General features: G+C 42.5%; 1 protein-coding gene across 2 annotated transcripts; it reads left to right on the top strand.

Moving 5' to 3' along the window:
- Window positions 1-11,136: 11,136 nt before the first annotated feature.
- Window positions 11,137-25,171, top strand: LOC110527898 (transcription factor E3). 2 transcript variants are annotated; one of them, XM_021609496.2, is made up of 9 exons: window positions 11,137-11,520; window positions 13,078-13,289; window positions 13,448-13,672; window positions 15,906-16,001; window positions 19,228-19,339; window positions 19,563-19,613; window positions 19,750-19,825; window positions 20,334-20,481; window positions 22,802-25,171. In XM_021609496.2, the coding sequence occupies exons 2-9, from the start codon at window positions 13,098-13,100 to the stop codon at window positions 23,246-23,248; spliced, it is 1,347 nt and encodes a 448-aa protein (XP_021465171.2). In that variant the 5' UTR covers window positions 11,137-11,520; window positions 13,078-13,097; the 3' UTR covers window positions 23,249-25,171. The 2 variants fall into 2 exon arrangements, with proteins under 2 accessions (XP_021465171.2, XP_021465172.2); XM_021609497.2 differs by lacking the exon at window positions 11,137-11,520 and adding an exon at window positions 11,528-12,730.
- Window positions 25,172-27,955: the final 2,784 nt, after the last annotated feature.

The raw sequence follows: 27,955 nt of genomic DNA, 5'->3' as shown, positions 1-27,955 counted from the left end.
GGGCCACTGCTCTACAAAGGGCTACAATGATTAAATAAAGACTGTAATAAAAAAGTACAGTATTAAACCATACTCAGATGGAGGACACAAGTATCAGTCAGACGTCTTGTCCCGTCCCAGGTGTACATAGTTTTTTTCGTGTATATATTTGTAAGATAAAAAAAAAATTAATTTTTTTTTTACCCCAATTTCGTGGTATCCAATTGTTTAGTAGCTACTATCTTGTCTCATCGTTACAACATCGTTACAACGTACGGGCTCGGGAGAGACGAAGGTTGAAAGTCATGCGTCCTCCAATACACAACCAAGCCGCACTGCTTCTTAACACAGCGCGCATCCAACCCGGAAGCCAGCCGCACCAATGTGTCGGGGGAAACACAGTGCACCTGGCAACCTTGGTTAGTGCGCACTGTGCCCGGCCCGCCACAGGAGTCGCTGGTACGCGATGAGACAAGGACATCCCTACCGGCCAAACCCTCCCTAACCCGGACGACGCTGGGCCAATTGTGCGTCGCCCCACGGACCTCCACGGACCTCCCGGTTACGACAGAGTCTCTGGAGGCACAGCTGGCGCTGCAGTACAGCGCCCTTAACCACTGCTCCACCCGGGAGACCCTATATTTTTTACATTTTTAATCTCAATTTCAACATAATCTCCTGCAACCCTCCTCACCCAATGTGGTATGGATCTGCTATTTTTTATAATTTAGAACCGGAACCCCCAACAGAAGCTAGCCAGCTAACTAGCTACTAGCTAGTAGTCAGTTAGCCACTGCTAGTGGTCATCACCGTTAACTCGGACATCAGCCAGCCTCAGCACGGTCAATTCCTGCCAGTCTGCACAGCGCGATATCAACCCAGAGCATATCGGACTGCTTTTTCTCTACCACATCTCCGGATTCCTACCTCAAGCTCTGAACCTTTACACCGGATCATCGCAGTTAGCTTGCTGCTATCCGAGTGGCTACTCATGTCTAACGTCTCTGTCCCGAAGCAAGCACCAGTTAGCCTGGAGCTAGCCTGGGGCTAGGCCAATCTCCCGGCTAGCCGAAGAGATCCATCAGACAATTCCTGGGCTTCAATACCTCTTTTGCCAATTGGCCTGGACCCTTTGCTGCTGATACGGAGCCCTGCCGATCCATCACGACTGGTCTGCCGACGAAACCGTTCGAGGGGGTTTCAACAGGCTCTTCCGTTGCGACGTCCCCCTGAGGCCCATCCTCTAGCCTGCTAGCCCCGGCCTGCTAGCTGTCTGAATCGCCGTGTCTCCAGCTCCCTAGCTACTCACTGGACCATATGATCACTCATATATCACACATGCCTCTCCCTAACGTCAATATGCATTGTCTATTGCTGTTTTGGTTAGTGATTATTACCTTATTTCACTGTAGAGCCTCCAGCTCTGCTCAATATGCCTTAGCTATCCCTTTTGTTCCACCCCCCACACATGCGGTGAACTCACCTGGCTTAAATAGTGCCTCTAGAGACAAAACATCTCTCATCGTCACTCAATGCCTAGGTTTACCCCCACTGTACTCATGTCCTGTTACGGACTATAGTTGATAGATATTAGACTAGCCGGACTGTTCCTCGGACTCCATATGTAGGGATTTGTACAATGCACAAACAAGGCTATTGAACTTGACATTGGTGTCCGTCTTTATTCCATTATCCAACATATCATACTGAAACACATCCTACCATACCCTTGTCTGTACATTATGCCTTGAATCTATTCTTCCGCGCCCAGAAATCTGCTCCTTTTACTCTCTGTTCCGAACGCACTAGACAGCCAGTTCTTATAGCCTTTAGCCGTACCCTTATCTTACTCCTCCTCTGTTCCTCTAGTGATGTAGAGGTTTGCCCAGGCACTGCAGCCTCCAGCACCACTCCCCTCCCCAGGCGCTCTCATTTGTTGACTTCAGTAACCGTGAAAGCCTTAGTTTCATGATGTTGACATTAGAAGCCTCCTCCCTAAGTTTGTTTTATTCACTGCTTTAGCACACTCCGTCAACCCAGATGTCCCAGCCGTGTCTGAATCCTGGCTTAGGAAGGTGACCAAAAATCCTGAAATTTCCACCCCCAACTACAACATTTTCCGACAAGATAGAACTGCCAAAGAGGGCAGAGTTGCAATCTACTGCAGAGACATCCTGCAGAGTTCTCTCATATTATCCAGGTCTGTGCCCAAATTTTTTTAGTTTCTACTTTTAAAAATCCACCTTCCCAGGAACAAGTCTCTCACCGTTACCGCTTGTTATAGACCCCCCTCAGCCCCCAGCTGTGCCCTGGACACTATATGTGTTACGTGCTGTTAATATGCTGTTAAGTGTTTAGAGTTGGCTATAACCAGTTTGTTGATGTAATTATGATACGCTTTAGGTCAGGCCCTATTGTACCCTTTTCAGATGGGATTAGTTTTACTGGGTCAGGTCGGGTAATGCAATTATGTACACGAGCACAAAAGCTCACATCTGTAATTTTAGTCCCGTCCTCTGATAATACTGTGAATCGACATCCCTGTGTTTTGAGGGAACGAGTTTGACAGGTGATTCGCTGGACGTAAGCTACATGAATGGCCGACATGTAGCCTGTCAATGTCACTAGGTGGGTGAAGGAATCAGACACAGAGAGTTCCACTGGGGTCAAGTGCTCTTTACTACGGCACACAAAATGATAAGCCCAACAATACAGGGTGCGGACATACAACGTGACAAACCCAAAAAACACAGGGTGCCAAGTTCAGAAAATAAATCCACCTCTACCTAAAATGCACACATGTAACATAAAGACAATCCCGCACAAAACAAGGGCGGGTCTACCTACTAAATATAGGGAAGCTCATAAAACCAAACAACAGAAACACAGGTGAAACTAATAAGACTAAACAAACAGACAAATGAAAAAGGGATCGTGACGGCTAGTAGGACGGTGACGACAACCGCCGAGCACCGCCCGAACAGGCAGGGGAGCCAACTTCGGCGGAAGTCGTGACAGTACCCCCACCCCCCCGACGCGCGGCTCCTGCAGCGCGCTGCCACCTGCCTCGAGGACGACCCAGAGGGCGAGGCGCCGGAGATCCGGGTCGAGGCGGTGGAAGTCTCTCAGGAGAGAAGGATCCAAAATGTCCCCCACCGGAACCCAGCATCTCTCCTCTGGACCGTACCGAATGCCCCGTACTGTGTACGCCGGGGACCCCTCGATGTCCAGAGGGGGTGGAGCGACCTCAGGCACCTCACCTTCCTGCAGGGGACCAGCCACCACCGGCCTGAGGAGAGACATATGAAACGAGGGGTTAATACTGTAATACCTAGGAAGTTGTAACCTGTAACACACCTCGTTTATTCTCCTCAGGACTTTAAATGGCCCCACACACTGCGGCCCCAGCTTCTGAAAGGGCAGGCGGTGGGGCAGGTTTCGGGTCGAGAGCCAGACCCTGTCCCCCGGTGCGAATACGGGGGCCTCACTGCGGTGCTGGTCAGCGCTCCTCTTCTGCCGTTCTCCTGCTAACCTTAGCGATTCCTGGACGGCTTTCCAGGTGTCCTTGGAGCGCTGTACCCATTCCTCTACCGCAGGAGCCTCTGTCTGGCTCTGATGCCATGGGGCCAGGACCGGCTGGTAATTGGAAGACGGCTGGAGCATTTTTCAACCCATATGGAATGACGCGGTACTCATAATGGCCAGATGTAGTACTAAATGCGTTTTTCCACTCATCTCCTCCCCGGATACGCACCAGATTATACTCACTCCTCAGGTCCAGTTTTGTGAAGAAGCGCGCCCCGTGAAATGATTCCACCGCCGTAGCGATGCGAGGTAGTGGGGCCAGGACCGGCTGGTAACCCAACACACACTCAAAAGGGGACATGTTCGTTGAGGAGTGGCGGAGGGAGTTCTGAGTGAGCTCAGCCCAAGGAACATACCTCGCCCACTCACCAGGCCGGTCCCACGCTAGCTCCCTGCGGACGTCCTCCCTGAGGCTGCATCGGAAATGGTCTATCAAGGCCCTGTCGTTCCACCATGCTCCTGCGGCCAAGGTCCTGATATCCAGGGCAAAGTCCTGCGCGCTCCTCGTCTCCTGACGCAGGTGGAACAGCCATTCACCCGCCACACGACCCTCTGGTGGGTGGTCAAATACAGCTCGGAATCTGCAGGTGAACTCAGGGTAATGATCCCTCGCCGAGTCTGGACCATTCCACACTGCTTTGGCCCACTCTAGGTCTCGTCCAGTCAGACAGGAGACAAGGGCGCTCACCTTCTCCTCTCCAGAGGGAGTAGGACGAACGGTCGCCAGGTAAAGTTCCAGTTGTAGGAGGAAACCCTGACACCCCGCCGCCATTCCTTCATACTCCCGTGGGAGCGCCAGCCGAAGAGCCCCGGAGCCGGATGCGGTAGCAGGAACAGGAGGTGCTGGAAGAGGGGGTGCTGGAGATGAGGTGGGAAGGCCACTCCTCTCCCATTGATCCATCCTCTACATCATTTGATCCATTGCAGAGTCAATCCTGTCTAGAACACTGGCATGATGGAGGACCCTTTCCATTGATGGGAGAGGAGGTGCGGCTGCTCCTGCTGATTCCATATGTTTGGTGCGGGATTCTGTCACGCGGGACTAGGTAGGTGAAGGAATCAGACGCAAAGAGTTCCACTGGGGTAAAGTGCTCGGCACACAAAATGATAAGCCCAACAATACAGGGTGCGGACATACAACGTGACAACCCAAAAAAACACAGGGTGTCAAGTTCAGAAAATAAATCCACCTCTACCTAAAATGCACACATGTAACATAAAGACAATCCCGCACAAAACAAGGGCGGGTCTACCTACTAAATATAGGGAAGCTCATTAAACCAAACAACAGAAACACAGGTGAAACTAATAAGACAAAACAAACAGACAAACGAAAAAGGGATCGGTGGCGGCTAGTAGGACGGTGACGACAACCGCCGAGCACCACCCGAACAGGCAGGGGAGCCAACTTCGGCGGAAGTTGTGACAGTCAACTATTAAAGTGAATGCTTTTGTGTATATGTTTTCTGCATATGACTTGAATATTGCCAAATGCATCAGTAAAAAATATTGAGCATATTTAATGCAACCCTTGCTGTTAATAGATTGCAATCCACATACAACTGAAATAATGGAAATTATAAATGTACTTTCTCATCCATAGACTTAACGTGTCTCAAGTGCAATGTTTATCATCTGAAGATTGGAGGGCATTTAAGGACGCACTGCAGATCACTAAAATATACTAATGATTATGATCACACTTCCTCAATTCAAATATTATGGCGACACTAGACCAAAGATGGTTTGGTATGGTTTAGAAACTTGGGAACCAAGCTCGAGTTATCACCTGTACATGTTGAAATACTGTATCTTCAAGACTATAATAAAAACCTCCAGGATTCTATCATAACTGGCCGTGGATTTAAAGGGCCGTGGATTTAAAGGATATTTTGAATGTTATATTTTGCCTTACCTCTCTTATCCTACCTCATTTGCACATGCGGTATATAGATTTTTTTCTACTGTATTATTGATTGTATGTTTGTTTATTCCATGTGTAACTCTGTGTTGTTGTATGTGTCAAACTGCTTTGCTTTATCTTGGCCAGGTCACAGTTACAAATGAGAACTTGTTCTCGAGTAGCCTAATGGTTGAATAAAGGTTAAATAAAATAAATAAAACAATTCAGCAGGGCCAAGCACTCATGGTTGCTGGGAAGAAAAGGAAAAAACAGCAGAAAAGAGCTGGTATGTCTTATGTTCTAACATTTTGTTGGGTAAATTCGTGGTTTGTAGATCACATGACAATCCTATTTTGTTACTTTGAAGTTCGCTTTTTTGTTTGTTATTCTACCGTTAGTACTGTAATTGATAGGTTGATCTGTGAGTTTATCCAATTTCCCATTTCTCACCATTTTTTTTCAGACAAAATTGCTACCGAACTCTGACAGCCTGACGACAGCAATGAACTTTGCATTTTCAGATGGATGAAAAATAAAAGATAATCTAAGACAGAGTGTTTAAAAAAATATATAATAATAATGATATCTGTTCAGTCGATATTGTTATACCATTTTCACAACATCCCCTAGTGGTAGCATGACATGCAATTCAGTCAACATTTTACAATTCAAAACTTTAGTACAGATAAAGACTTGTTGGTATATCAAAGGCAGAAATGACATTAGTAGCCATGTGAACTTGAACCTCACCGGCATATCTAAAGCGTGTGTCTGAGGTCGTGCATACGGAATATATGATCCTAATATTTTTGACCAACCTTTACTTGGCGATACTTAATTCACTCTCGATTTGGAAGGAACCTGTGTCAAACAAACTGTTTCTTACAGGTGGAACTCGGATAACTACAGAAATTACAGGCTAAGACTGGACAGAGAGAGAGGCCTATGCATTAATCTTATATTTCTCCAATGCCAAATCAGGAAGAGTGCCCACATTTTGTCTTGTCATCGTGGTCCCAGTTCCATTGATTTATTTACAAATGTCAATGTGAGTGATTCATTTTGTGCACCCAATGATTACAGTAGAACAAGCTTGAGTGACCACCTGTTAAATATTGGTGCGTGAGCAGTTTACCAATACATAAAAAGACTCCTTGATGTGCCACCACACCTTCGAGGAGTTGCCACAGGATGCAGTTAGCAAACCTCAGAGCTATGAAGGACCAGAGCTTTCCCTATTGTTGTCAGTCTTTGTGGCCTGCGGTTAGTACTGAACCTACAGAGGACTCAAATGTTGGTGAAACAAAGGGGCCAACAACCAAAAGTAAATAAGGGAAGTCTTTGGAAAACTAACTTGTGTGAGAAAACATATCAGACCAAAAAAATTGTCTACCATGTCATTATTGTACTTTTGGAATGGTTTTAGATTTATTTTCTGAACAGTATTAATCTCCTGATGGTTTTCACTCTCAATGAGCAGACCTACATGAGGGTAAATATCCAGGAAGATGTATGGAATACCTTGGTGTAAATAGTTTATCAAGTCATTCCGATTACACAGATCAGGTAAATTAAAGGTTAATTGTGAGAAACAAGTGTCGTGACTTTCATTAATCTGATGACTATTTACTTAATCCACTAACTATGTTTAATTGTTACCTTGTTTAAATGAATAATGTAAAAATGTACTCATTAGGATTTGGGGCACCAAGGAAGAGGTTGTTTAGAGTTAACATCTCCCGAATTAAACACCATAACGTGTATATATCTATTTAATCAATAAACAGTAATCTTATTAATCATTATCTCTTATCATATCATCATTCTGACCAGTCGTAACCTTCTTGGATCTGCAAAAACCCCAGCCTTGCTCATGATTCAGTACTACACCAATTGGTTTAATTATTTATTTACTAGCTAACTAAATAATAACACAGAAAAACATACACCCTTTACATGAGACAAAGGTCCCTAATTTTCCTGACAAGATACTGTGGGGCAAAACAGTATTTAGTCAGCCACCAATTGTGCAAGTTCTCCCACTTAAAAAGATGAGAGAGGCCTACAATGTGATTTTCTGGATTTTTTTTCTCATTTTGTCTGTCATAGTTGAAGTGTACCTATGATGAAAATTACAGGCCTCTCTGATCTTTTTAAGTGGGAGAACTTGCACAATTGGTGGCTGACTAAATACTTTTTTGCCCCACTGTATGTCTTGCTCCCCCGAGATTGAGAGGGGAAAAAAAAGAGAGACAGAGTAAAGGGGACACTTAACTTGGACACATTCTATAACTATTCTGCCACCCGTTTGGAATAAGAAAAAATGAATGTACAGTTGAAGTCGGAAGTTTACATACACTTAGGTTGGAGTCATTAAAACTAGTTTTTCAACCACAACCACTAATTTCATGTTAATTAAGAAACTATAGTTTTGGTAAGTCGGTTAGGACATCTACTTTGTGCATGACATAAGTCATTTTTCCAACAATTGTTTACAGGCAGCTTATTTCACTTATAATTCACTGTTCCAGTGGGTCAGATATTTACATACACTAAGTTGACTGTACCTTTAAACAGCTTGAAAACTCCAGAACATTATGTCATGGCTTTAGAAGCTTCTGATGGGCTAATTGACATCATTTGAGTCAATTTCAGGTGTGCCTGTGGATGTATTTCAAGGTCTACCTTCAAAGTCAGTGCCTCTTTGCTTAACATCATGGGGAAATCAAAAGAAATCAGCCAAGACCTCAGAAAAACATTTGTAGACCTCCACAAGTCTGATTCATCCTTGGGAGCAATTTCCAAACGCCTGAAGGTACCACATTCATCTGTACAAACATTAGTATGCAAGTATGAACACCATGGGACCGAAAAGTGCAAATCAATCCAAGAACAACAGCAAAGGACCTTGTGAAGATGCTGGAGGAAACAGGTACAAAAGTATCTATATACACAGTAAAACTAGTCCTACATCGACATAACCTGGAAGGCCGTTCAGTAAGGAAGAAGCCACTACTCCAAAACCGCCATAGAAAAGCCAGACTATGGTTTGCAACTGCTCATGGGGACAAATATGGTACTTTTTTGAGAAATGTCCTCTGGTCTGATGAAACAAAAATAGAACTGTTAGGTCATAATGACCATTGTTATGTTTGGAAGAAAAAGGGGGAGGCTTACAAGCCGAAGAACACCATCCCAACCGTGAAGCACAGGGGTGGCAGCATCATGTTGTGGGGGTGCTTTGCTGCAGGAGGGACTGGTGCACTTCACAAAATAGATGGCATCATGAGGGAGGAAAATTATGTGGATATATTGAAGCAACATCTCAAGACATCAGTCAGGAAGTTAAAGCTTGGTCGCAAATGGGTCTTCAATGTGGACAATGACCCCAAGCATACTTCTAAAGTTGTGGCAAAAAGGACAACAAAGTCAAGGTTTGGAGTGGCCATCACAAAGTCCTGACCTCAATCCTATAGAAAATGTGTGGGCAGAACTGAAAAAGCATGTGCAGGCAAGGAGGCCTACAAACCTGACTCAGTTACACCAGCTCTGTCAGGAGGAATGGGCCAAAATTCACCCAACTTATTGTGGGAAGCTTGTGGAAGGCTACCCAAAACGTTTGACCCAGTTAATCAATTTAAAGGCAATGCTACCAAGTACTGATTGAGTGTATGTAAACTTCTGACCCACTTCGAATGTGATGAAAGAAATAAAAGCTGAAATAAATAATTATCTCTGCTATTATATTGACATTTCACATTCTTAAAATAAAGTGGTGATCCTAACTGACGTAAGATAAGGAATTTGTACTAGATTTAAATGTCAGGAATTGTGAAAAACTAAGTTTAAATGTATTTGGCTAATGTATATGTAAACTTCCGACTTCAACTGTATTTACGTATGGGTGTCTTTGTCCTAAACAGAACTAGAGAGTTCACTCTTCCATTCCCTTCTGAAGCTAATTATTTGAAGATAAGCCAGCAGTGCCGATGGTTCCAGTGGGTTGATTTGAGACTCGTAGTAGGATGGGATGGTTTGAAGAGTTCAAGATATTTGACTCAGGACAGCTAACCAGCTGTACCAGTGATTGTCTGAAAGGGGAGTTTGTCCTTTCTCCCTCATTGATTATTCAGGGTTAAGGATTCAGACCACTATTGACATGAGCTGAAGCTCGTCGTCTCTCTGGTCTAAAGGAATGTGAGTTTATTTCTTCACCTTGTGTTGAGGTTCAAAGTTTCAACCATTTCAAACATGTAGCTAATGCCTCGTTTCCTGGTGTAATGTTATTTTCGTTATCAAGGCTTTTTATGCAATCTGGCCAAAGGGGACGGCTCTGTTCGCCTGACACGCTCTCCGACCTCACTCGGGCCGTGGCTACAGTTTTTATATGAAAGAGTTTCTCTTATACCTCCTATAATCACATCTGATTTGAACAAAAATACTTTCATAATTTTTCATATGCAGAACGTATTGGATGGAAACTTGATAAAGGGGATATACTTTCCAAGTTACAGTATTTCATCCATACAGTGTTTAATGACATCACAATATGAAAACCAATATTACATTATTATTATTATTTAGTTCCCCATTGACCATATCCCACATTATGTTAGAAATGTTGTTCCAGTATTCACTTCCTCCACCAAACTTTTCAGTTGGTACTATGCATTGGGGCAGGTAGAGTCCACACTCCAGTCGATGGTTGCCCTTGCGCATGTTGATCTTAGGCTTCTCTGCGGCTGCTCGGCCATGGAAACCCATTTCAATAAGTTCCTAACAGGTATTATGTATTGTGTGGCCTACCGCTTCATGGCTGAGCTGTTGTTGCTCCTAGACATTTCCACTTCACAATAACAGCACTTACAGTTGACTAGAGCAGTTCTAGCAGGGCAGAAATTTCACGAACTGACTTGTTGGAAGGGTGGCATCCTACACTATATTAAACTGATGCATTTGGCAATGTTCAACTACAATTCACTGGCACTATGAAGAATAGCTTAACCGTAGTTATTGATAACCTATTATACTTTAGTTGAATTGATATAGCCTATGCGCACGGTTCTGATCCCTCGCTATAAAAAACGCCAGTGTGTGTTTGTCGAATAGCTCAGCCTACTCATTGATAACCCCTACTTTACTTTAGTGAACTTGCTCAAGACATTGTAGGCCAAGAAATAGCTAAATGCAGCATTGCTATATAGCTTCCATCTGTTGATTACTGATGCACAGTTCTGACGTCTACCTAGCCATCACTAGCACATTAGAGGCTGCTGCCTATAGGCATAGACTAAGAATCACTGATCACTTTAAGGAATGGAACACTAGTCACTTTAATAACGTTTACATATCTGGTATTACTCATCTCATATGCACATACTGTATTCTATACTATTCTATGGTATTTTAGTCTGTTCTGCTCTGATATAGCTTGTCCTTATGTGTATATAGTCTTAATTAATTCCTACTTACATTTGTGTGTATTGGGCATATGTCGTGTAATTTGTTAGGTATTGTCGGAGCTAGAAGCATAAGCATGTCACTACACCCGCAATAACATCTGCCAATAACTTGTATGTGATCAATTCTATTTTTATTAGTGTCCGACATCCCAGGCTGTGCCCCTCCCATCTCTCTTTATTTGCTGTGAAAGATGCGAGAGCTTGTGTTTTCGAAGGAGATTACGGAAAATAGTTTAGTCGTTGCAAAAGTACTGAATCGTAGGAGTCGATTGAAGCTTGACACCGGGAAATGGGAAGAGGACTCGAGGAATCGATTGTTTTTGAAGCGACACCCCACCACGACTCGTTGCTGGCATTTTCCGCAATTGGCACATTATTAGTTAGATAAAGTATCTAGCTCGACAGAATTCGAAATTCCACGCTAAATGCAGACATGACAGGGAACACGAATTCTCCAGTTGTTATTTTGACAAACTAATTGTCAAGTTTGACAACTTCCTGCCCCCCCTCCAAAAAAACCTCCCTGCTAACGTTGGCAAATGCTGCTCACACACAGGTGCCTCATTCTGAATTATTTGAACTGAAGTAAAGGTATGTTTTTGTCTTGTTTATAAAAGTGTTGAAGTGGTAACACTGTTGTATTATAGTGGCCACACTGACCAACTTGTATTGTTTGTTGTCCAACACTTTGGAAGCGTAGCTGTTTTCTCCGTAACGTTAGCAGCTAGCTAACTAGCTAATATGTCCACACATCTTTACGTAAGTCGTCATTATTGTGTAACTTTAGCTAGCTAGCCAGCCAACGTCGTTATGGTCTAGCTATCCACTGCCTTTAATAGAAAAGGAGTAAGCAAACTGAAATGTACAGGCTTTAATCTGATTAACAGTTTGGGTGAATTCCATTTAAATTCAGTCAATGCAAGAACTTTCCAATACAGATCGTTAAATTCTTGAACTGGACTCAACATGTTGGTAAACAGCAGAGGGGAAGCGAGAGGCCCAACTCGTCGAAAAATCGGTCTCCCTCCTGTCGCCAACCAAGGAAGTTGTTTTTGTATGGAGGTCAATGAGTGTCGAATTTGGTCAACACAAAATAAATGGCTTATTTGCTACGTGAGGTTTATTTGATCGAATAAAAGTTATTTAATGTTTAAGTTGTTACGAGTGTGCTGATATAAGCAACTTTGAGGAAAAAACGTTTTTCGCAGATGGCGAGGCATATTGATGTCATGAGGATAGTAGCATAGTGTCTTCTCTCGCCCTTGAATACAGGCGGTTGACGCCAACAACCCTCATCGAATATATATATTTTTAAAGTATTACAATGAGATGTATCCACCGCGCAGCTGTGTGGACAACGTCTCCCGTTGTTAGGATGGAGAGACGTGTATCTTGTCAGTATATCCATACTCTTTAAGTTATTGGCATGGCTGTTTTGACCTTTTGCTTCTGGGGCAGTGGTATTCAAAGTCGTGGTCGCGGGGAACTTCAGAGGGGACGTAAAATATATATATATTTTTTAACAAAATTAAGAGTACAGATTATTTAACGGGACAATATACAAACGTTTTTGAGAAAGATAATTTGAAAAATAAAATGTTATTGAGTAAATGTATTTATTGGTTTCTTTGATGAACATGTAATGAATTTAAGGTTATTTGTTGATGTGTCATTAGATTTGGGGTGGAAAAAATGCTGTCCCCAGAAACACTGACTGGAAAAAAAAGGGGGTCCCCACTGAACAAGTTTGAATACCATGGCTCTGGGGACATGTATCTGCAGCCAAAAGAGGTTGACGGAAGTAAGGCCCATAGGTTAAGTCATTGGTCAGGAAGAACTAGAGTAAGCGAACTAACCATATGAGACCCTGCACCAATGACTGCATTACCTACACAGAGGGGTAGTAATACCACAAAGCAGGATAAATGAAAGGAGCCCAGCAAGTGAGAATGTTGAACAAAATCCCATTTCAATTTATTCTGCTGGTTCATCTGGGTGTTGGAAATATAATCTTGTTCAGTAGTCTGACTTCCAGAGCTTGCTATCTGAGGATGAGGTAGACCTATACAGCCAAGCCATATAAAAGCCAGAGCAAATTGTACATGTATATATTCTTACCTCTCTCTTCCCTCTCCTGTTTGAATGGAGGCATACAACTCAACTGAGCCATGTCGTCGCGTGTGCTGCTTCGGCAGCAGCTGATGCGGGAACAAGCCCAGGAACAAGAGAGACGGGAGGCCCAGCAGCAGAACTCTGTGGCTCAGCTCAGGGCAACTGACTCCACCCCTGCCATCTATGTCACTCTGCCCCCAATGGCTGCTCGCCAGCCACCCGCACAGGTGCCCGTGGAGGTGTTGAAGGTGAGACTCCACTTCAAATGGGTTCTCTCCAGGGAACTACACATGCATGGCATGCCACATCATGAAATGGTAGCTTATAACCTCCATATTAAATTGGCATGTTACAAGTTGCCTTCTTAGTTGGCTGTTTGACTGACATGTTTTTTTTTATCTGTTAGGTGCAGAGCCATCTGGAGAACCCCACCAAGTATCACATCCAGCAGTCTCAGAGGCAGCAGGTGAAGGAGTATCTCTCCACCACCCTCGGCAATAAGGTGGCACCTCAAATCCTAGGTGTATCTCCCTTGCCACTGTCTAGCTCTGCCCCTGAGATGACTCCCACAGCCCTCAGTGCTCCAAACAGCCCAATGGCTTTACTCAATCTGGGATCCAAGAAAGAGGAGGTATGTGGTATGACTGAAGACCGCATTACACTGCAATACACCACTCACATTGGCTTGATGTCTTAAGTGGGATGGTATCATGCTACTGTTTGTATGGACCTACTGCCTTTTGCGGCAGGCATCAAATTAGTTACAAATCTGAACTCCCACAATTTATAGACGTTTTGTTTAGTCTAAGTGGAATAAAGCTATGCGAAGTCCATGGATAAAGCTCACAATTGAACGGCTTCTCATTGTCTCAGACATATTTTCAATGAAAGTTTGTGTTGAAGGCCTAACCTACTGATCACGTAATTACTTTTTTTGTTTGTGTTGTAATGCCTCTTGTCATGTTGCCATTGTTGGCTTAGTTGCACAGTCTGCTGTTAAATACTACACTGGCAGCTTAATGATATCTGCATCTCTCATAGACACATGCCTTTTCTTTTGAAATCATTCTTCATTAGGGCAAGATAATTACTTACTTTGTGTCATTGTACCTTCCATACAGTGGGGCAAAAAAAGTATTTAGTCAGCCAGTGCATGTTCTCCCACTTAAAAAGATGAGCGAGGCCTGTAATTTTCATCATAGGTACACTTCAACTATGACAGACAAAATGAGAAAAAGAAATCCAGAAAATCACATTGTAGGATTTTTTATGAATTTATTTGCAAATTATGGTGGAAAATAAGTATTTGGTCACCTACAAACAAGCAAGATTTCTGGCTCTCACAGACCTTCTTTAAGAGGCTCCTCTGTCCTCCACTCGTTACCTGTATTAATGGCACCTGTTTGAACTTGTTATCAGTATAAAAGACACCTGTCCACAACCTCAAACAGTCACACTCCAAACTCCACTATGGCCAAGACCAAAGAGCTGTCAAAGGACACCAGAAACAAAATTGTAGACCTGCACCTGGCTGGGAAGACTGAATCTGCAATAGGTAAGCAGCTTGGTTTGAAGAAATCAACTGTGGGAGCAATTATTAGGAAACGGAAGACATACAAGACCACTGATAATCTCCCTCGATCTGGGGCTCCACGCAACTCCATCTCACCCCGTGGGGTCAAAATGATCACAAGAACGGTGAGCAAAAATCCCAGAACCACATTCACCTAGTGAATGACCTGCAGAGAGCTGGGACCAAAGTAACAAAGCCTACCATCAGTAACACACTACACCGCCAGGGACTCAAATCCTGCAGTGCCAGGCGTGTCCCCCTGCTTAAGCCAGTACATGTCCAGGCCCGTCTGAAGTTTGCTAGAGAGCATTTGGATGATCCAGAAGAAGATTGGGAGAATGTCATATGGTCAGATGACACCAAAATATAACTTTTTGGTAAAAACTAAACTCGTTGTGTTTGGAGGACAAAGAATGCTGAGTTACATCCAAAGAACACCATACCTACTGTGAAGCATGGGGGTGGAAGCATCATGCTTTGGGGCTGTTTTTCTGCAAAGGGACCAGGACGACTGATCCGTGTAAAGAAAATAATGAATGGGGCCATGTATCGTGAGATTTTGAGTGAAAACCTCCTTCCATCAGCAAGGGCATTGAAGATGAAACGTGGCTTGGTCTTTCAGCATGACAATGATCCCAAACACACCGCCCGGGCAACGAAGGAGTGGCTTCGTAAGAAGCATTTCAAGGTCCTGGAGTGGCCTAGCCAGTCTCCAGATCTCAACCCCATAGAAAATCTTTGGAGGGAGTTGAAAGTCTGTGTTGCCCAGCAACAGCCCCAAAACATCACTGCTCTAGAGGAGATCTGCATGGAGGAATGGGCCAAAATACCAGCAACAGTGTGTGAAAACCTTGTGAAGACTTACAGAAAACGTTTGACCTCTGTCATTGCCAACAAAGGGTATATAACAAAGTATTGAGATAAACTTTTGTTATTGACCAAATACTTATTTTCCACCATAATTTGCAATAAATTCATAAAAAATCCTACGATGTGATTTTCTGGATTTTTTTTCTCATTTTGTCTGTCATAGTTGAAGTGTACCTATGATGAAAATTACAGGCCTCTCTCATCCTTTTAAGTGGGAGAACTTGCACAATTGGTGGCTGACCAAATGCTTTTTTGCCCCACTGTGTGTGTGTGTGTGTGTGTGTGTGTATATATATATATATATATTTACACATTTCAAGTAAGTAATGTAATACAGTTAAATTCAAGCTGTCCTTTAACTTTCCACATTAAAAAATATATATTTTATTAGCTGTTCTATTATGTCTGTGTGTCTTTCCAGATAGATGGCGTAATTGACGACATCATCAGCCTTGAATCAAGTTTCAATGATGACTTCATGACGTTAATTGACTTGGGTCTACAGCTGCCTAGTACAGTATGTGGAAATGTGTATTTGTCAATTGCAATTGGGCTAATATGAAAACACAAGTATGGACAAATGTGTGGATCTGTCAAATTAGTGACAATTATGCAGTGAAATTCAATTAACAACTAGCCTATCATTTTTGGAATTATCTTGCTATATCTGTTTTGTCTTGGTTGAATTTCTCAAACTGGAATTCAGTGGTGCTGTAGGAGTAAACATACTCTTCTGGCACTTAACTAAGACTCGTCAGGCCAGTGTTGTCTGGGTGGGGTAGCAACCAGGGGAAACGGGAGAGGAGGACAAATCATGCAGGGCATGGCAGTATGTGAAGTTGGAATGGTGGACAATTCAGAGGGTGCTCAAAATACGTTGAGTTGAATTGAGTTGTTAGATGGAAAGAGATTGAAGAGATTACTTCCCGCATCAGAAAATTGGGATTTGGGTTTTGCTCCAGGAGCATGAAAAGAAAGAACATTGAGGTAAATCAATCGGGTTGTTTGCAGCACATGGCAGAGTGGCCTTGTTAAAACTTCTTCAGGATTAGTTGGTCCCCTGTAGAACGGTTGAGCTAGGCTAAAGCAATTAGCATGCGGTTGGTTGTAAGTAACAAGAACATTTCCCAGGACATAGACATATCTGATATTGGCAGAAAGCTTAACTTCTTGTTAATCTAACGGCACTGTGCAATTTACAGTAGCTATTACAGTGAAATAATACAATGCTATTGTTTTAGGAGAGTGCACTGTTTTGAACATGAAAAGTTATTAACCTCTAGCACTTAGCCATCCCGGATCCGGGAGCGTGAATACAGACTCAAGCTCATTACCATAACGCAATGTTAACTATTCATGAAAATCGCAAATGAAATGAAATAAATATGCCATCTCTCAAGCTTAGCCTTTTGTAAACAACACTGTCATCTCAGATTTTCAAAATATGCTTCTCAACCATAGGAAAACAATCATTTGTGTAACAGTAGCTAGCTAGCGTAGCATTTAGCGTTAGCATTAGCGTTAGCATCCAGCAGGCAACATTTCAACAAAAAACAAGAAAAGCCTTCAAATAAAATAATTTACCTTTGAAGAACTTCGGATGTTTTCAATGAGGAGACTCTCAGTTAGATAGCAAATGCTCAGTTTTTCCAAAAAGATTCTTTGTGTATTAGAAATAGCTCCGTTTTGTACATCACATTTGGCTACCAAAAAAACCCGAAAATTCAGTCCTCAAAACGTGAACTTTTTTCCAAATTAACTCCATAATATCGACTGAAAACATGGCAAACGTTGTTTAGAATCAATCCTCAAGGTGTTTTTCACATATCTCTTTGATGATATATCATACGTGGTTTCCTGGTTTCTCCTCTCTATCAAATGGAAAAATACTTGCACCTGGCGTTGCGCACCAATTTCGACGCAGGACACCAGGCGGACACTTGGAAAATGTAGTCTCTTATGGTCAATCTTCCAATGATATGCCTACAAATACGTCACAATGCTGCCGACATCTTGGGGGAACGACAGAAGGTCTAAGCTTATTCCTGTCGCATTCACAGCCATATAAGGAGACATTAGAAAACAGAGCTTCAGAAATTCTGCTCATTTCCTGTTTGACGTTTCATCTTGGTTTCGCCTGTAGAATGAGTTCTGGGGCACTCACAGACAATATTTTTGCAGATTCTGAAACTTCAGAGTGTTTTCTTTCCAAAACTGTCAATAATATGCATAGTCGAGCATCTTTTCGTGACAAAATATTGCGCTTAAAACGGGAACGTTTTTTATCCAATAATGAAATAGCGCCCCCATAGACTCAACTGGTTAATAAACAAATTAGGCACATTTGGGCAGTCTTGATACACCATTTTAAAGAGAAATGCAATGGTTCCTTGGATCAGTCTAATAGTTTGCACATGCACTGCTGCCATCTAGTGGCCAAAATATAAATTGCACCTGTGCTGGAATAATACATCTTTTTTTTTTTTTTTTTGTATTATCTTTTACCAGATCTAATGTGCATATTCTCCTACATTCCTTTCACATTTCCACAAACTTCAAAGTGTTTCCTTTCAAATGGTACCTAGAATATGCATATCCTTGCTTCATGGCCAGCGCTACAGGCAGTTAGATTTAGCTATGCCATTTTAGGTGAACAAAAAAAAAGGGGGGGGGGAATAGACATTTAGCAATATTTCTCAAATTTATAAGGATTTATAGCCTACCGCAACACATGTCAGATTTGTTTCAAATGCGCTAATGCTTTTGGATAACTTTTCCATTAATTGAAGGTTCAACAAGGTATTAGGCTTATAATAAATTGCGATGACTTGCTTGAAATTATATTCCATATAAACCAGCCAACCTGTCGTATGGTAATTTAGTATCCTTGTGTACAATCATTGAAGGTCAAATATAATACAGTACTACAATGTAGCTTATCTTAAAAATGTTCTACTTCTACCAGGATAGATATACAAATTTGAGTTATTGGAAATATAGGATAACAATAACAATAATAACAAAGGGTCAAGTCAAAAATGACAAGTAATAAGAGAGATAGTATGCATAGTAATAATGGACTGTATTACACTGCATTTACAAATATAAAGTGGGTAGTGACTTGGATCACACAGTGGAATAAATAGTATATAGGTAGCCTAGCGGTGAAGAGTGTTGGTCCAGTGACCGAAAGGTCGCTGGTTTGGATTTCCAAGCTGACTAAGGGAAAAATCTGTCTGTGCAAGGCAGTTACCCAGAGCAACTTACAGGAGCAATTATGGTTAAGAGCATCTGCTAATTGTCTAAAATGTAACAATAGAACGGCAGCGTTGAGTGTGTGCTTGTGTGTGTTTGTGTGGGTAGTCAGTGCAAATAGTTTCTAAGATGCAGGTCTCTGTAGGGAGACCACTAGAGTTAAATGTTCAGCAGTCTCGGAGCCTGCTCCTGTACTCCCTGTACTCGACTGTGTGGCCACGCACGACTCCAACACCATCATAAAGTTTGCAGACGACACAATGGTGGTGGGCCTGATCGCCGACGGCTATGACACAGCCTGTTTTGAAAGTTATGACAGTTAAATGAGTATTCTGATACATGTAGAACAAGAAAACGTATGACAATAGAAAATATATTGAGTTTAATTTTTATGTTTCATTAGTTTCTCCTGGAAGCTTGTCCAGGTTGTCAGTGTTAAACTTTGTTTGCTTTGATGTTAATGCAGTGGTTTCCCTTGCCTCTTACAGCTCCCTGGGAACCTCCTGGATGTATACCATAGTCCTGGAATGGCAGCACCTACCCTCACTGTCAGCAACTCCTGCCCTGCGGATCTGACCAATATTAAAAGGGAATACCCTGGTATGGCCTTGTTCCTTTCCCTGTACTAGGTCCATGATCCTCACTGTCCAGTTCCTCCATATTTTATATAGCTCTGGAGATAAGAATGTTTTTTGGGGGGATTATAAACTTCTTATGTTATGTCCTATGTAACTTTCCATTTTGTTAAATTGTAAATTGTTAGAATGGATTTTTTAGATTGCACAGCAGCACCTCTAAAGTATATGTTATGTTCAATATGCAGATACCAAAGCGCTGGTGAAAGAGAGACAGAAGAAGGACAACCATAACCTCAGTGAGTCATACCTTTTTTATTTTTACTCACTTCTGTATTGTTCTTTACCCTCTATGATGCTAGACAGCTCTTGTTCCTCTTGGAGTGGCAGTGAGTTTCATTTCTTAATCTCTTTCCCCATTGTTTCTCTTGACAGTTGAGAGGAGGCGGAGGTTTAACATCAATGACCGCATAACGGAGCTTGGGGCCATAATACCCAAGTCAAGTGATCCGTGAGTTTGTCGTTATTGTTCTCTTATTCAGGACATTTACTTTGGATGACTTGATCAGTGGTGGTATTGACACAAATAAATCTCAATCAAATTTTACATTTTGGGAATGAAAAGCAATATAAAAAAATGATTGATGCAATGCATATCCAACCCGGAAGCCAGCCGCACCAATGTGTCGGAGGAAACACTGTACACCTGGCGACCTGGTCAGCGTGCACTGCGCCCGGTCTGCCACAGGAGTCGCTAGTGCGCGATGAGACAAGGATAAACCGGCCAAACCCTCCCTAACCCGGACGACGCTGGGCCAATTGTGCGTCGCCCCATGGACCTCCCAGTCGCAGCCCGCGGCGACAGAGCCTGGGCTCGAACCCAGAGTCTCTGGTGGCACAGCTAGCACTGTGCCTTAGACCACTGTGCCACCCGGGAGACCACTGAAAAGCAATATTCAATTTGTATCAGATTTGATATTCCTCTCTAACAACCCTCTCTCTTTTTCTCATGGCTGTAGGGAGATGCGCTGGAATAAGGGCACCATTCTGAAGGCCTCGGTGGACTACATCAGGAAGCTGCAGAAGGAGCAGCAGAGAGCCAAGGAGGTAGAGATGCGTCAGAAGAAGCTGGAACATGCTAACCACAGCTTGATGCTGCGCATCCAGGTCAGTTATTGGACATACAGTGCCTTCAGAAAGTATTCACACCTCTTGACTTTTTACACATTTTGTTGTTACAGCCTGAATTTTAAATGGATTACATTTAGATTTTGTTTGTCACTGGCCTACACACAATACCCCATAATGTCAAAGTGAAATTATGTTTTTCAAAATTAACTAATTAATTAAAAATGAAAAGCTGAAATGTCTTGAGTCAATAATTATTCAACCCCTTTGTTATGGCAACAAATTAGCTAAACAAGTCACATAATAAGTTGCATGGACTCACTCTGTGCAATAATAGTGTTTGACATGATTTCTGAATGACTACCTCATCTCTGTACCCTACACATACAATTATCTGTAAGGTCCCTCAGTCGAGCAATGTATTTCAAACACAAAGACCAGGGAGGTTTTCCAATGCCTCAAGTAGGGCACCTATTGGTGGATGGGTAAAAATAAAAAAGCAGACATTGATTATCCCTTTTAGCATGGTGAAGTTATTAATTACACTTTGGATGGTGTATCACTACACCCAGTCACTACAAAGATACAGATGTCCTTCCTAACTCAGTTGCTGGAGAGGGAGGAAATCGCTCAGGATTTTCACCATGAAGCCAATGGTGACTTTAAAACCATTACAGAGTTTAATGGCTGTGATAGAACTGAGGATGGATCAACAACGTTGTTACTCCACAATACTAACCTAATTGACAGAGTGAAAAGAAGATTAAAAATGTACAGAATAAAAATATTCCAAAACAAGCATCCTGTTTGCATTAAGGCTCTAAAATAAATTAACTATGTCCTGAATATAAAGCGTTATGTTTGGGGCAAATCCAACACAATAAATCACGTAGAACCACTCTTCATATTTTCAAGCATGGTGGTGGCAGCATCGTGTTATGGGTATGCTTGTCATCGGCAAGGAAGTTTGTTAGAATAAGAAGAAATGGAATAAAGCTAAGCACAGGCAAAATCCTAGAGGAAAACCTGGTTCAGTCTGCTTTCCAACAGACACTGGGAGACATTCACCAAATCTACACTGGAGTTGCTTACCAAGACAACATTGAATGTTCCTGAGTGGCCTATTTACAGTTTTGACTAAAAGCGGCTTGAAAATCTATGGCATGACTTGAAAATAGCTGTTAAGCAGCAATGATCAACAACCAACTTGACAGAGCTTAAAGAATTTTAAAAAGGATAATTGGCAAATATTGCGCAATCCAGTTGTGCAAAGCTCTTAGACTTACCCAGAAAGACTCACATCTGTAATCACTGCCAAAGGTGATTCTTTAAAAAAATATTTTAATCACACTTTTTTCAATCCACACCATACACAAAAATGGATCTCTCCTACAGACTGTGAGTCAAGTGGCCTTGGCTTGCCATATAAAGCAGGCAGACAGGCATCAAGCATTCAGTTGCTGTTCGATTGATTGTTAGAATGGGCAAAACTAGTGATCTAAGCGACTTTGAGCGTGGTAACCAAGAATGGTGCGACAAACAAAAAAACATCCAGTCAGCGGCAGTCCTGTGGGAGAAAACATTGTTGATGTGAGAGGTTGGAGAACAATGACAAGAATCATGCAAGCCAACAGGTGTGCCACAAACAGACAAAATAACGGTGCAGTATAACAGTGGTGTGCAGAACGCATCTTGGAACGCACAACTCGTTGATCGTTGTCACGGATGGGCTATTGCAGCAGACGACCACACCGGGTTTCACTCCTATCAGCTAAAAACAACAAGCTGCTCCAGTGGGCATGCGATCACCAACACTGGACAATTGAGGAGTGGAAAACATTTTCTGGTCCGACAAATCCCGGTTCGTGTTGCGTCATGCTGATAGTCAGGATTTGGCCTCAACAGTATGAGTCCATGGACCCATCCTGCCTGGGGTCAACTGGACAGGCTTGTGGTGGTGGTGTACTGGTGTGGGGAATGTTTTTCTGGCACACTTCAGGTCCCTTGATTGAATGTCATGCCCTGAAGAATTCAGGCTGTTCTGGAGGCAAAGGGTCCAACTTGGTACTAGATGGGTGTACCTAATAAACTGGTCACTGAGTTTATATATTTTATTTATAATATTTTAATTTTTACACATGTAAAAATGTTTCTTCCACTTTGACAGAGTATTTTGTAGATCGTTGGCAAAATAATTGAATTAAATCCAACTTTGTAACAACAAAATATGGAAAAAGTCAAAAGGGGTGTGAATACTTTCTGAAGTTACTATAGTTATCATGAATATAAGAAGAAATAAATCTAGAAATGTTATCATACAATATATTTAGAGATTATTATTTGTTGTTCTTATGTGAAGGAGTTGGAGATGCAGGCTCAGCTCCATGGCCTCTCCAGTCCGATGTCCCATGGCCTGAGTTCAGACCCCTCCCTCCTTCAGCAGCAGCACCTTCAGCAGGGAGACCATAAACTGGGGCCCAGCGCTGGAGAGGCCTGCTCCCAAACCTTTCTCAGCCTGGGGGCAGCAGCCATGGCACAGCCTGTCCTTACATCCTCCCCACCTTCCTCTGACTCCCCTGTGGTTGTGACCATAAGCAGCCCCCTGGACCTGGGCAGTGTAAGCTTCACTGAGCTGGATGACCCCTCTAATGCTGGGCTGTACCTAGACGTGGGGCTGGGGGACATCATCATGGACGAGGGGTACACACTGTCCCCAGAGAGGGTGGACCCACTGTTTTTCGTGTCACCAGGTGCCTCAAAGACCAGCAGTCGTGGGAGCAGCTTCAGTATGGAGGAGGACGTGTAGCAGGGACATACTGGGGTCAAACTGGTAGAGCGAGACCAGGGAGTTGGGTAATGAGAGGGTTGGGGAAAGGAGGAGGAGCACTGGAAAATAAGAGCTAGAACACTGCATATGGCACTGGACTCTGCTTTAAAACAAACAGCCAACGGTTTCACAAAAAATGACTTTGATCTGAATCATGCATTAGTCCAAAGTAAATGGCTATCCTTTCCTCCCTTACCAAGTTAATATTGGTCCCTGAATTTAGAACCCCCCCCCCCCCTTTTTTCAGCACACCATCAATGATAAATGCAATCATTTTCAAATGGAACATAGTAAAATTAGGTTATGGACATTTGATCTTTTTTAAACTTTTTCTTGCAAGCCTCAACTCAACCAAGATTTCCCTGCACAGACATTAAAGAGGAAATAGAGTGGTGGTTTAGTTAAGTACAGTATATTATTGCTTCATTGTAGAGTATATACTTTGTGCACTTTAACTTTTGTGGGAAGGTTCTTGTCTATTTAGTGAAATTGGCATGAACTACATAACAGGTGCTTTATTGAATTTAGGTATTTTTTTAACAGAGTTGAAAATCAGGATTTCTATAGCTTAAAGTACACAAGTGAATGCATTTTACAGATCTCATGTTTGTCTAACAAAAATGTACCAAAGGGATATTTTATTAAATATATAAGGCACATAGTTTGTGATGTAAAAAAATGATTTGATAACCTCTAAAAACCAAAAAATATATATTTACTGTATCTTACATTTCTAAAATATTTGTGGACTTTCAAAACATGTTTGTTGCACCTTTTCCTGTTGTCTATGCATTTTTTAAAAGCTTTTGTCTGTTGAATGGCTATACAGCCGGTATGTAACTGAACTTACAATGAACAAAATAAATATACAAGAAAAGCAAAAGCTGCTGCAGCTAGTCAGACAACGCAGGCCACCTTTCACAGAATGATCATAGATTTAAGTCTTTATACGGGTGCATTTTATATATATATATATATATATATATATATTATAGTCAATGGAAGTATAGCTTTAACGTTTGGCACTAATCTCTGAAACACTGCGTGTTGTGTGTGTTGCAGAAACGTACTGGGCTATGCAGTATATTTCTTAGATGATCATATGGTAATTTGTGATGATAATACTAATATGATTATGTTGACTAAGATTTCTATAGCGATTTTCCAAGGCCTTGTCACATAGACTTCTAGCTCTAGACATACAGTTACCTTTTTCTGAGTCATCTAATCTGAAAATGTGTAACATTCCACATGTTTTTCCAAGAGACTGACATCTGTGCATGGTTAGTGTGTATTACTCCTCTAGGTCTCAGTCTCAGTCTTTCTTTCATTTGTATTGACAAGCTTTTCAAAGAAAAGTACGTTCATTAGCAGTATATGTTAGGGGTCTGTTTACACGTCTGGAACTCTGTTTTTCTATGTATTGTCAATTGATGCTTCCCAGATGCTGTTGAAACATTTGTGCCTTTCCTCCATGTCAAGGAAGATGGATGCAGAGTCTACTCTCCTAACAGGCTTTTATTTTAAAAAACACAAAAAGAGAAATGTTTGACACGTGAACTCAAAAAACAATGCAATATGTTTGATTATCTGAATGTTTTTAAAAAAAATGCAGTTTAGTGTTACTTGAACTGCGGCTGTGGTTTGATATGAGATCCTCTATTTTGAATCATTTCGAAAAATATATATTGCTGTTCTGATTTTCACTTATGGTTCTGCGTTTACTGGAACAGAAACCTTTAACAGCTTTAAAGGGAATATATTGTTGGCCACTTTTAATTATATTTGAAAGTGTATTGAATTACTTGCTTTTTCTATACTCAGCAATATTAAGCAATCTTTCACTCTTTACTGTTTTCTGGTATGTTTTATTTTAACCAAAATAAAAATTTAGAAAACCTTCAAATTTCAATTCCATGCTTTGTCTTGTTGATCATGATATTTCACAATGGACAAAGTAAAGGGTTTTCAGAGTGCAATGTGTCTCAATGGTTGGGCTTAATTGTTCCAAACACCCTTTCCTTGCACAGTAGAGAAAATAAAGTCTATATACCGTGTGTGCAAAAGGCATGAGGAGGTAGGCAATAAATAGGCCATAGGAGCGAATAATTACAATTTCACAGATTAACATTGGAGTGATAAATGAGCAGATTATGATGTGCAAGTAGAGATACTGGTGTGCAAAAGAGCAGAAAAGTAAATAAAATAAAAACAGTATGGGGATGAGGTAGGTAGATTGGATGGGCTATTTACAGATGCACTTTGTACAGCTGCAATGATCGGGTTAGCTGCTCAGATAGTTGATGTTTAAAGTTGGTGAGGGAAATAAAAGTCTCCAACTTCAGTGATTTTTGCAATTCGTTCCAGTCACTGGCAGCAGAGACTTGGAAGGAAAGGCGGCCAAATGTGGTGTTGGCTTTGGGGATGATCCATGAGATATACCTGCTGGAACGTGTGCTACGGGTGGGTGTTGTTATCGTGACCAGTGAACTGAGATAAGGCGGAGCTTTACCTAGCATGGACTTATAGATGACCTGGAGCCAGTGGGTCTGGCGACGAATATGTAGCAAGGGCCAGCCGACTAGAGCATACAGGTCGCAGTGGTGGGTGGTATAAGGTGATTTGGTAACAAAATGGATGGCACTGTGATAGACTGCATCCAGTTTGCTGAGTAGAGTGATGGAAGCTATTTTGTAGATGACATCGCCAAAGTCGAGGATCGGTAGGATAGTCAGCTTTACTAGGGTAAGTTTGGCGGCGTGAGTGAAGGAGACTTTGTTGCGAAATAGAAAGACGATTCTAGGGGGGGTGTTGCCCGGGGTAGGAGTAGCCAGGAGGAAGGCATGACCAGCCTTGGAGAAATGCTTATTGAAATGTTTGATTATCATGGTTTTATCAGTGTTACCTAGCCTCAGTCAAGGGCAGTCAGGTCTGGAGTGAACCAAGGGCTATATCTGTTCTTAGTTCTACATTTTTTGAACGGGGCATGCTTATCTAAGATGGTGAGGAAATTACTTTTAATGAATGACCAGGCATCCTCGACTGATGGGATGAGGTCAATATCCTTCCAGGATACCCGGGCCAGGTCGATTAGAAAGGCCTGCTTGCAGAAGTGTTTTAGGGAGCGTTTGACAGTGATGAGGGGTGGTCATTTGACTGCGGAACCATAGCGGATACAGGCAATGAGGAAGTGATCGCTGAGATCCTGATTGAAAACAGCGGAGGTGTATTTGGAGGGCAAGTTGGTCAGGATAATGTCTATGAGGGTGCCCATGTTTCCGAATTTAGGGTTGTACCTGGTGGGTTCCTTGATGATTTGTGTGAGATTGAGGTTATCTAGGTTAGATTGTAGGACTGACGGGGTGTTACGCATATCCCAGTTTAGGTCACCTAATAGAACGAACTCTGAAGCTAGATGGGGATCAATTCACAAATGGTGTCCAGGGCACATCTGGGAGCGGAGGGGGGTCGATAGCAGACGGCAACAGTGAGAGACTTATTTCTGGAGAGGTTAATTTTTACAATTAGAAGTTCAAACTGTTTGGGTATAGACCTGGAAAGTATGAAAGAACTTTGCAGGCTCTCTCTGCAGTAGATTGCAACTCCTCCCCCTTTGGCAGTTCTATCTTGACGGAAAATGTTGTAGCTGGGTATGGAAATCTCAGAATTGTTGGTGGCCTACCTAAGCCAGGATTCAGACACGGCAAGGACATCGGTGTTGGCGGAGTGTGCTAAAGCAGTGAGTAAAACAAGCTTATGGAGGAGGCTTCTGATGTTGACATGCATGAAACCAATGTTTTTTTGATCACAGAAGTCAACAAATGAGGGTGCCTGAGTTTACCTCCATATCACCCGAGGAACAGAGGAGGAGTAGGATGAGGGTACGGCTAAAGGCTATCAAAACTGGTCGCTTAGAGGGTTGGGGACAAAGAATAAAAGAAGAAGATTTCTGGGCGTGGTAGAATAGATTCAGGGCATAATGTGCAGACAGGGGTATGGTGGGGTGCGGGTACAGCGGGGGTAAGCCCAGGCACTGAGAGATGATAAGAGAGGTTGTATCTCTGGATAAGCTGGTTATAATGGGTGAGGTCACCGCATGTTTGGGAGGTGGGACAACTGAGGTATCAGAGGTATAATGAGCGGAACTAGGGGCTCCATTGTCAACTAAAACAATGAAAACTATCCTAAACAACAGTATACAAGGCATATTGACATACAGCAAGGCATAAAGTAATCATGTGTTGATTTGGAGAGCTGGCTAAGACCAAAACAACAGCTAATCACCTAAAACAACAACAGGTAAAATGGCGATAAATGGGCAGAGGGTCGGTTAACTACACACAGAGCCTGAGTTCACGGCTGAGGCCGGCAGATAAACAAAATAATTAATAAATAAATATATAAACAGAATGGAGTACCGTGATTAATGGACAGTCCAGCGGGCATCAGCTATGTAGCCAAGTGATCATAGGGTCCAGGGGGCAGCAATAGAAGGAACAGGGGAACCGCAGAGTAGTAGTTACTACGCTAGCACGCGGGCGACGCAGCGTTTAAAGTTAGTAGCCCGGGGCTAGTAGAAGCGTCTGCTCCAACGGAGGCCTGTTGAAGGCACAGCGGATGGAGTATTCGTCGGCAGACCTGTCGTGGTGGTGCAGCAGGGCGCCGTGTCGACTAAGGATCCATGCC

The sequence above is a fragment of the Oncorhynchus mykiss genome, chromosome 7 (assembly GCF_013265735.2).
Source record: "Oncorhynchus mykiss isolate Arlee chromosome 7, USDA_OmykA_1.1, whole genome shotgun sequence".
Taxonomy (NCBI): Eukaryota; Metazoa; Chordata; class Actinopteri; order Salmoniformes; family Salmonidae; genus Oncorhynchus; species Oncorhynchus mykiss.
This window is presented reverse-complemented; position numbering and strand designations above follow the sequence as displayed.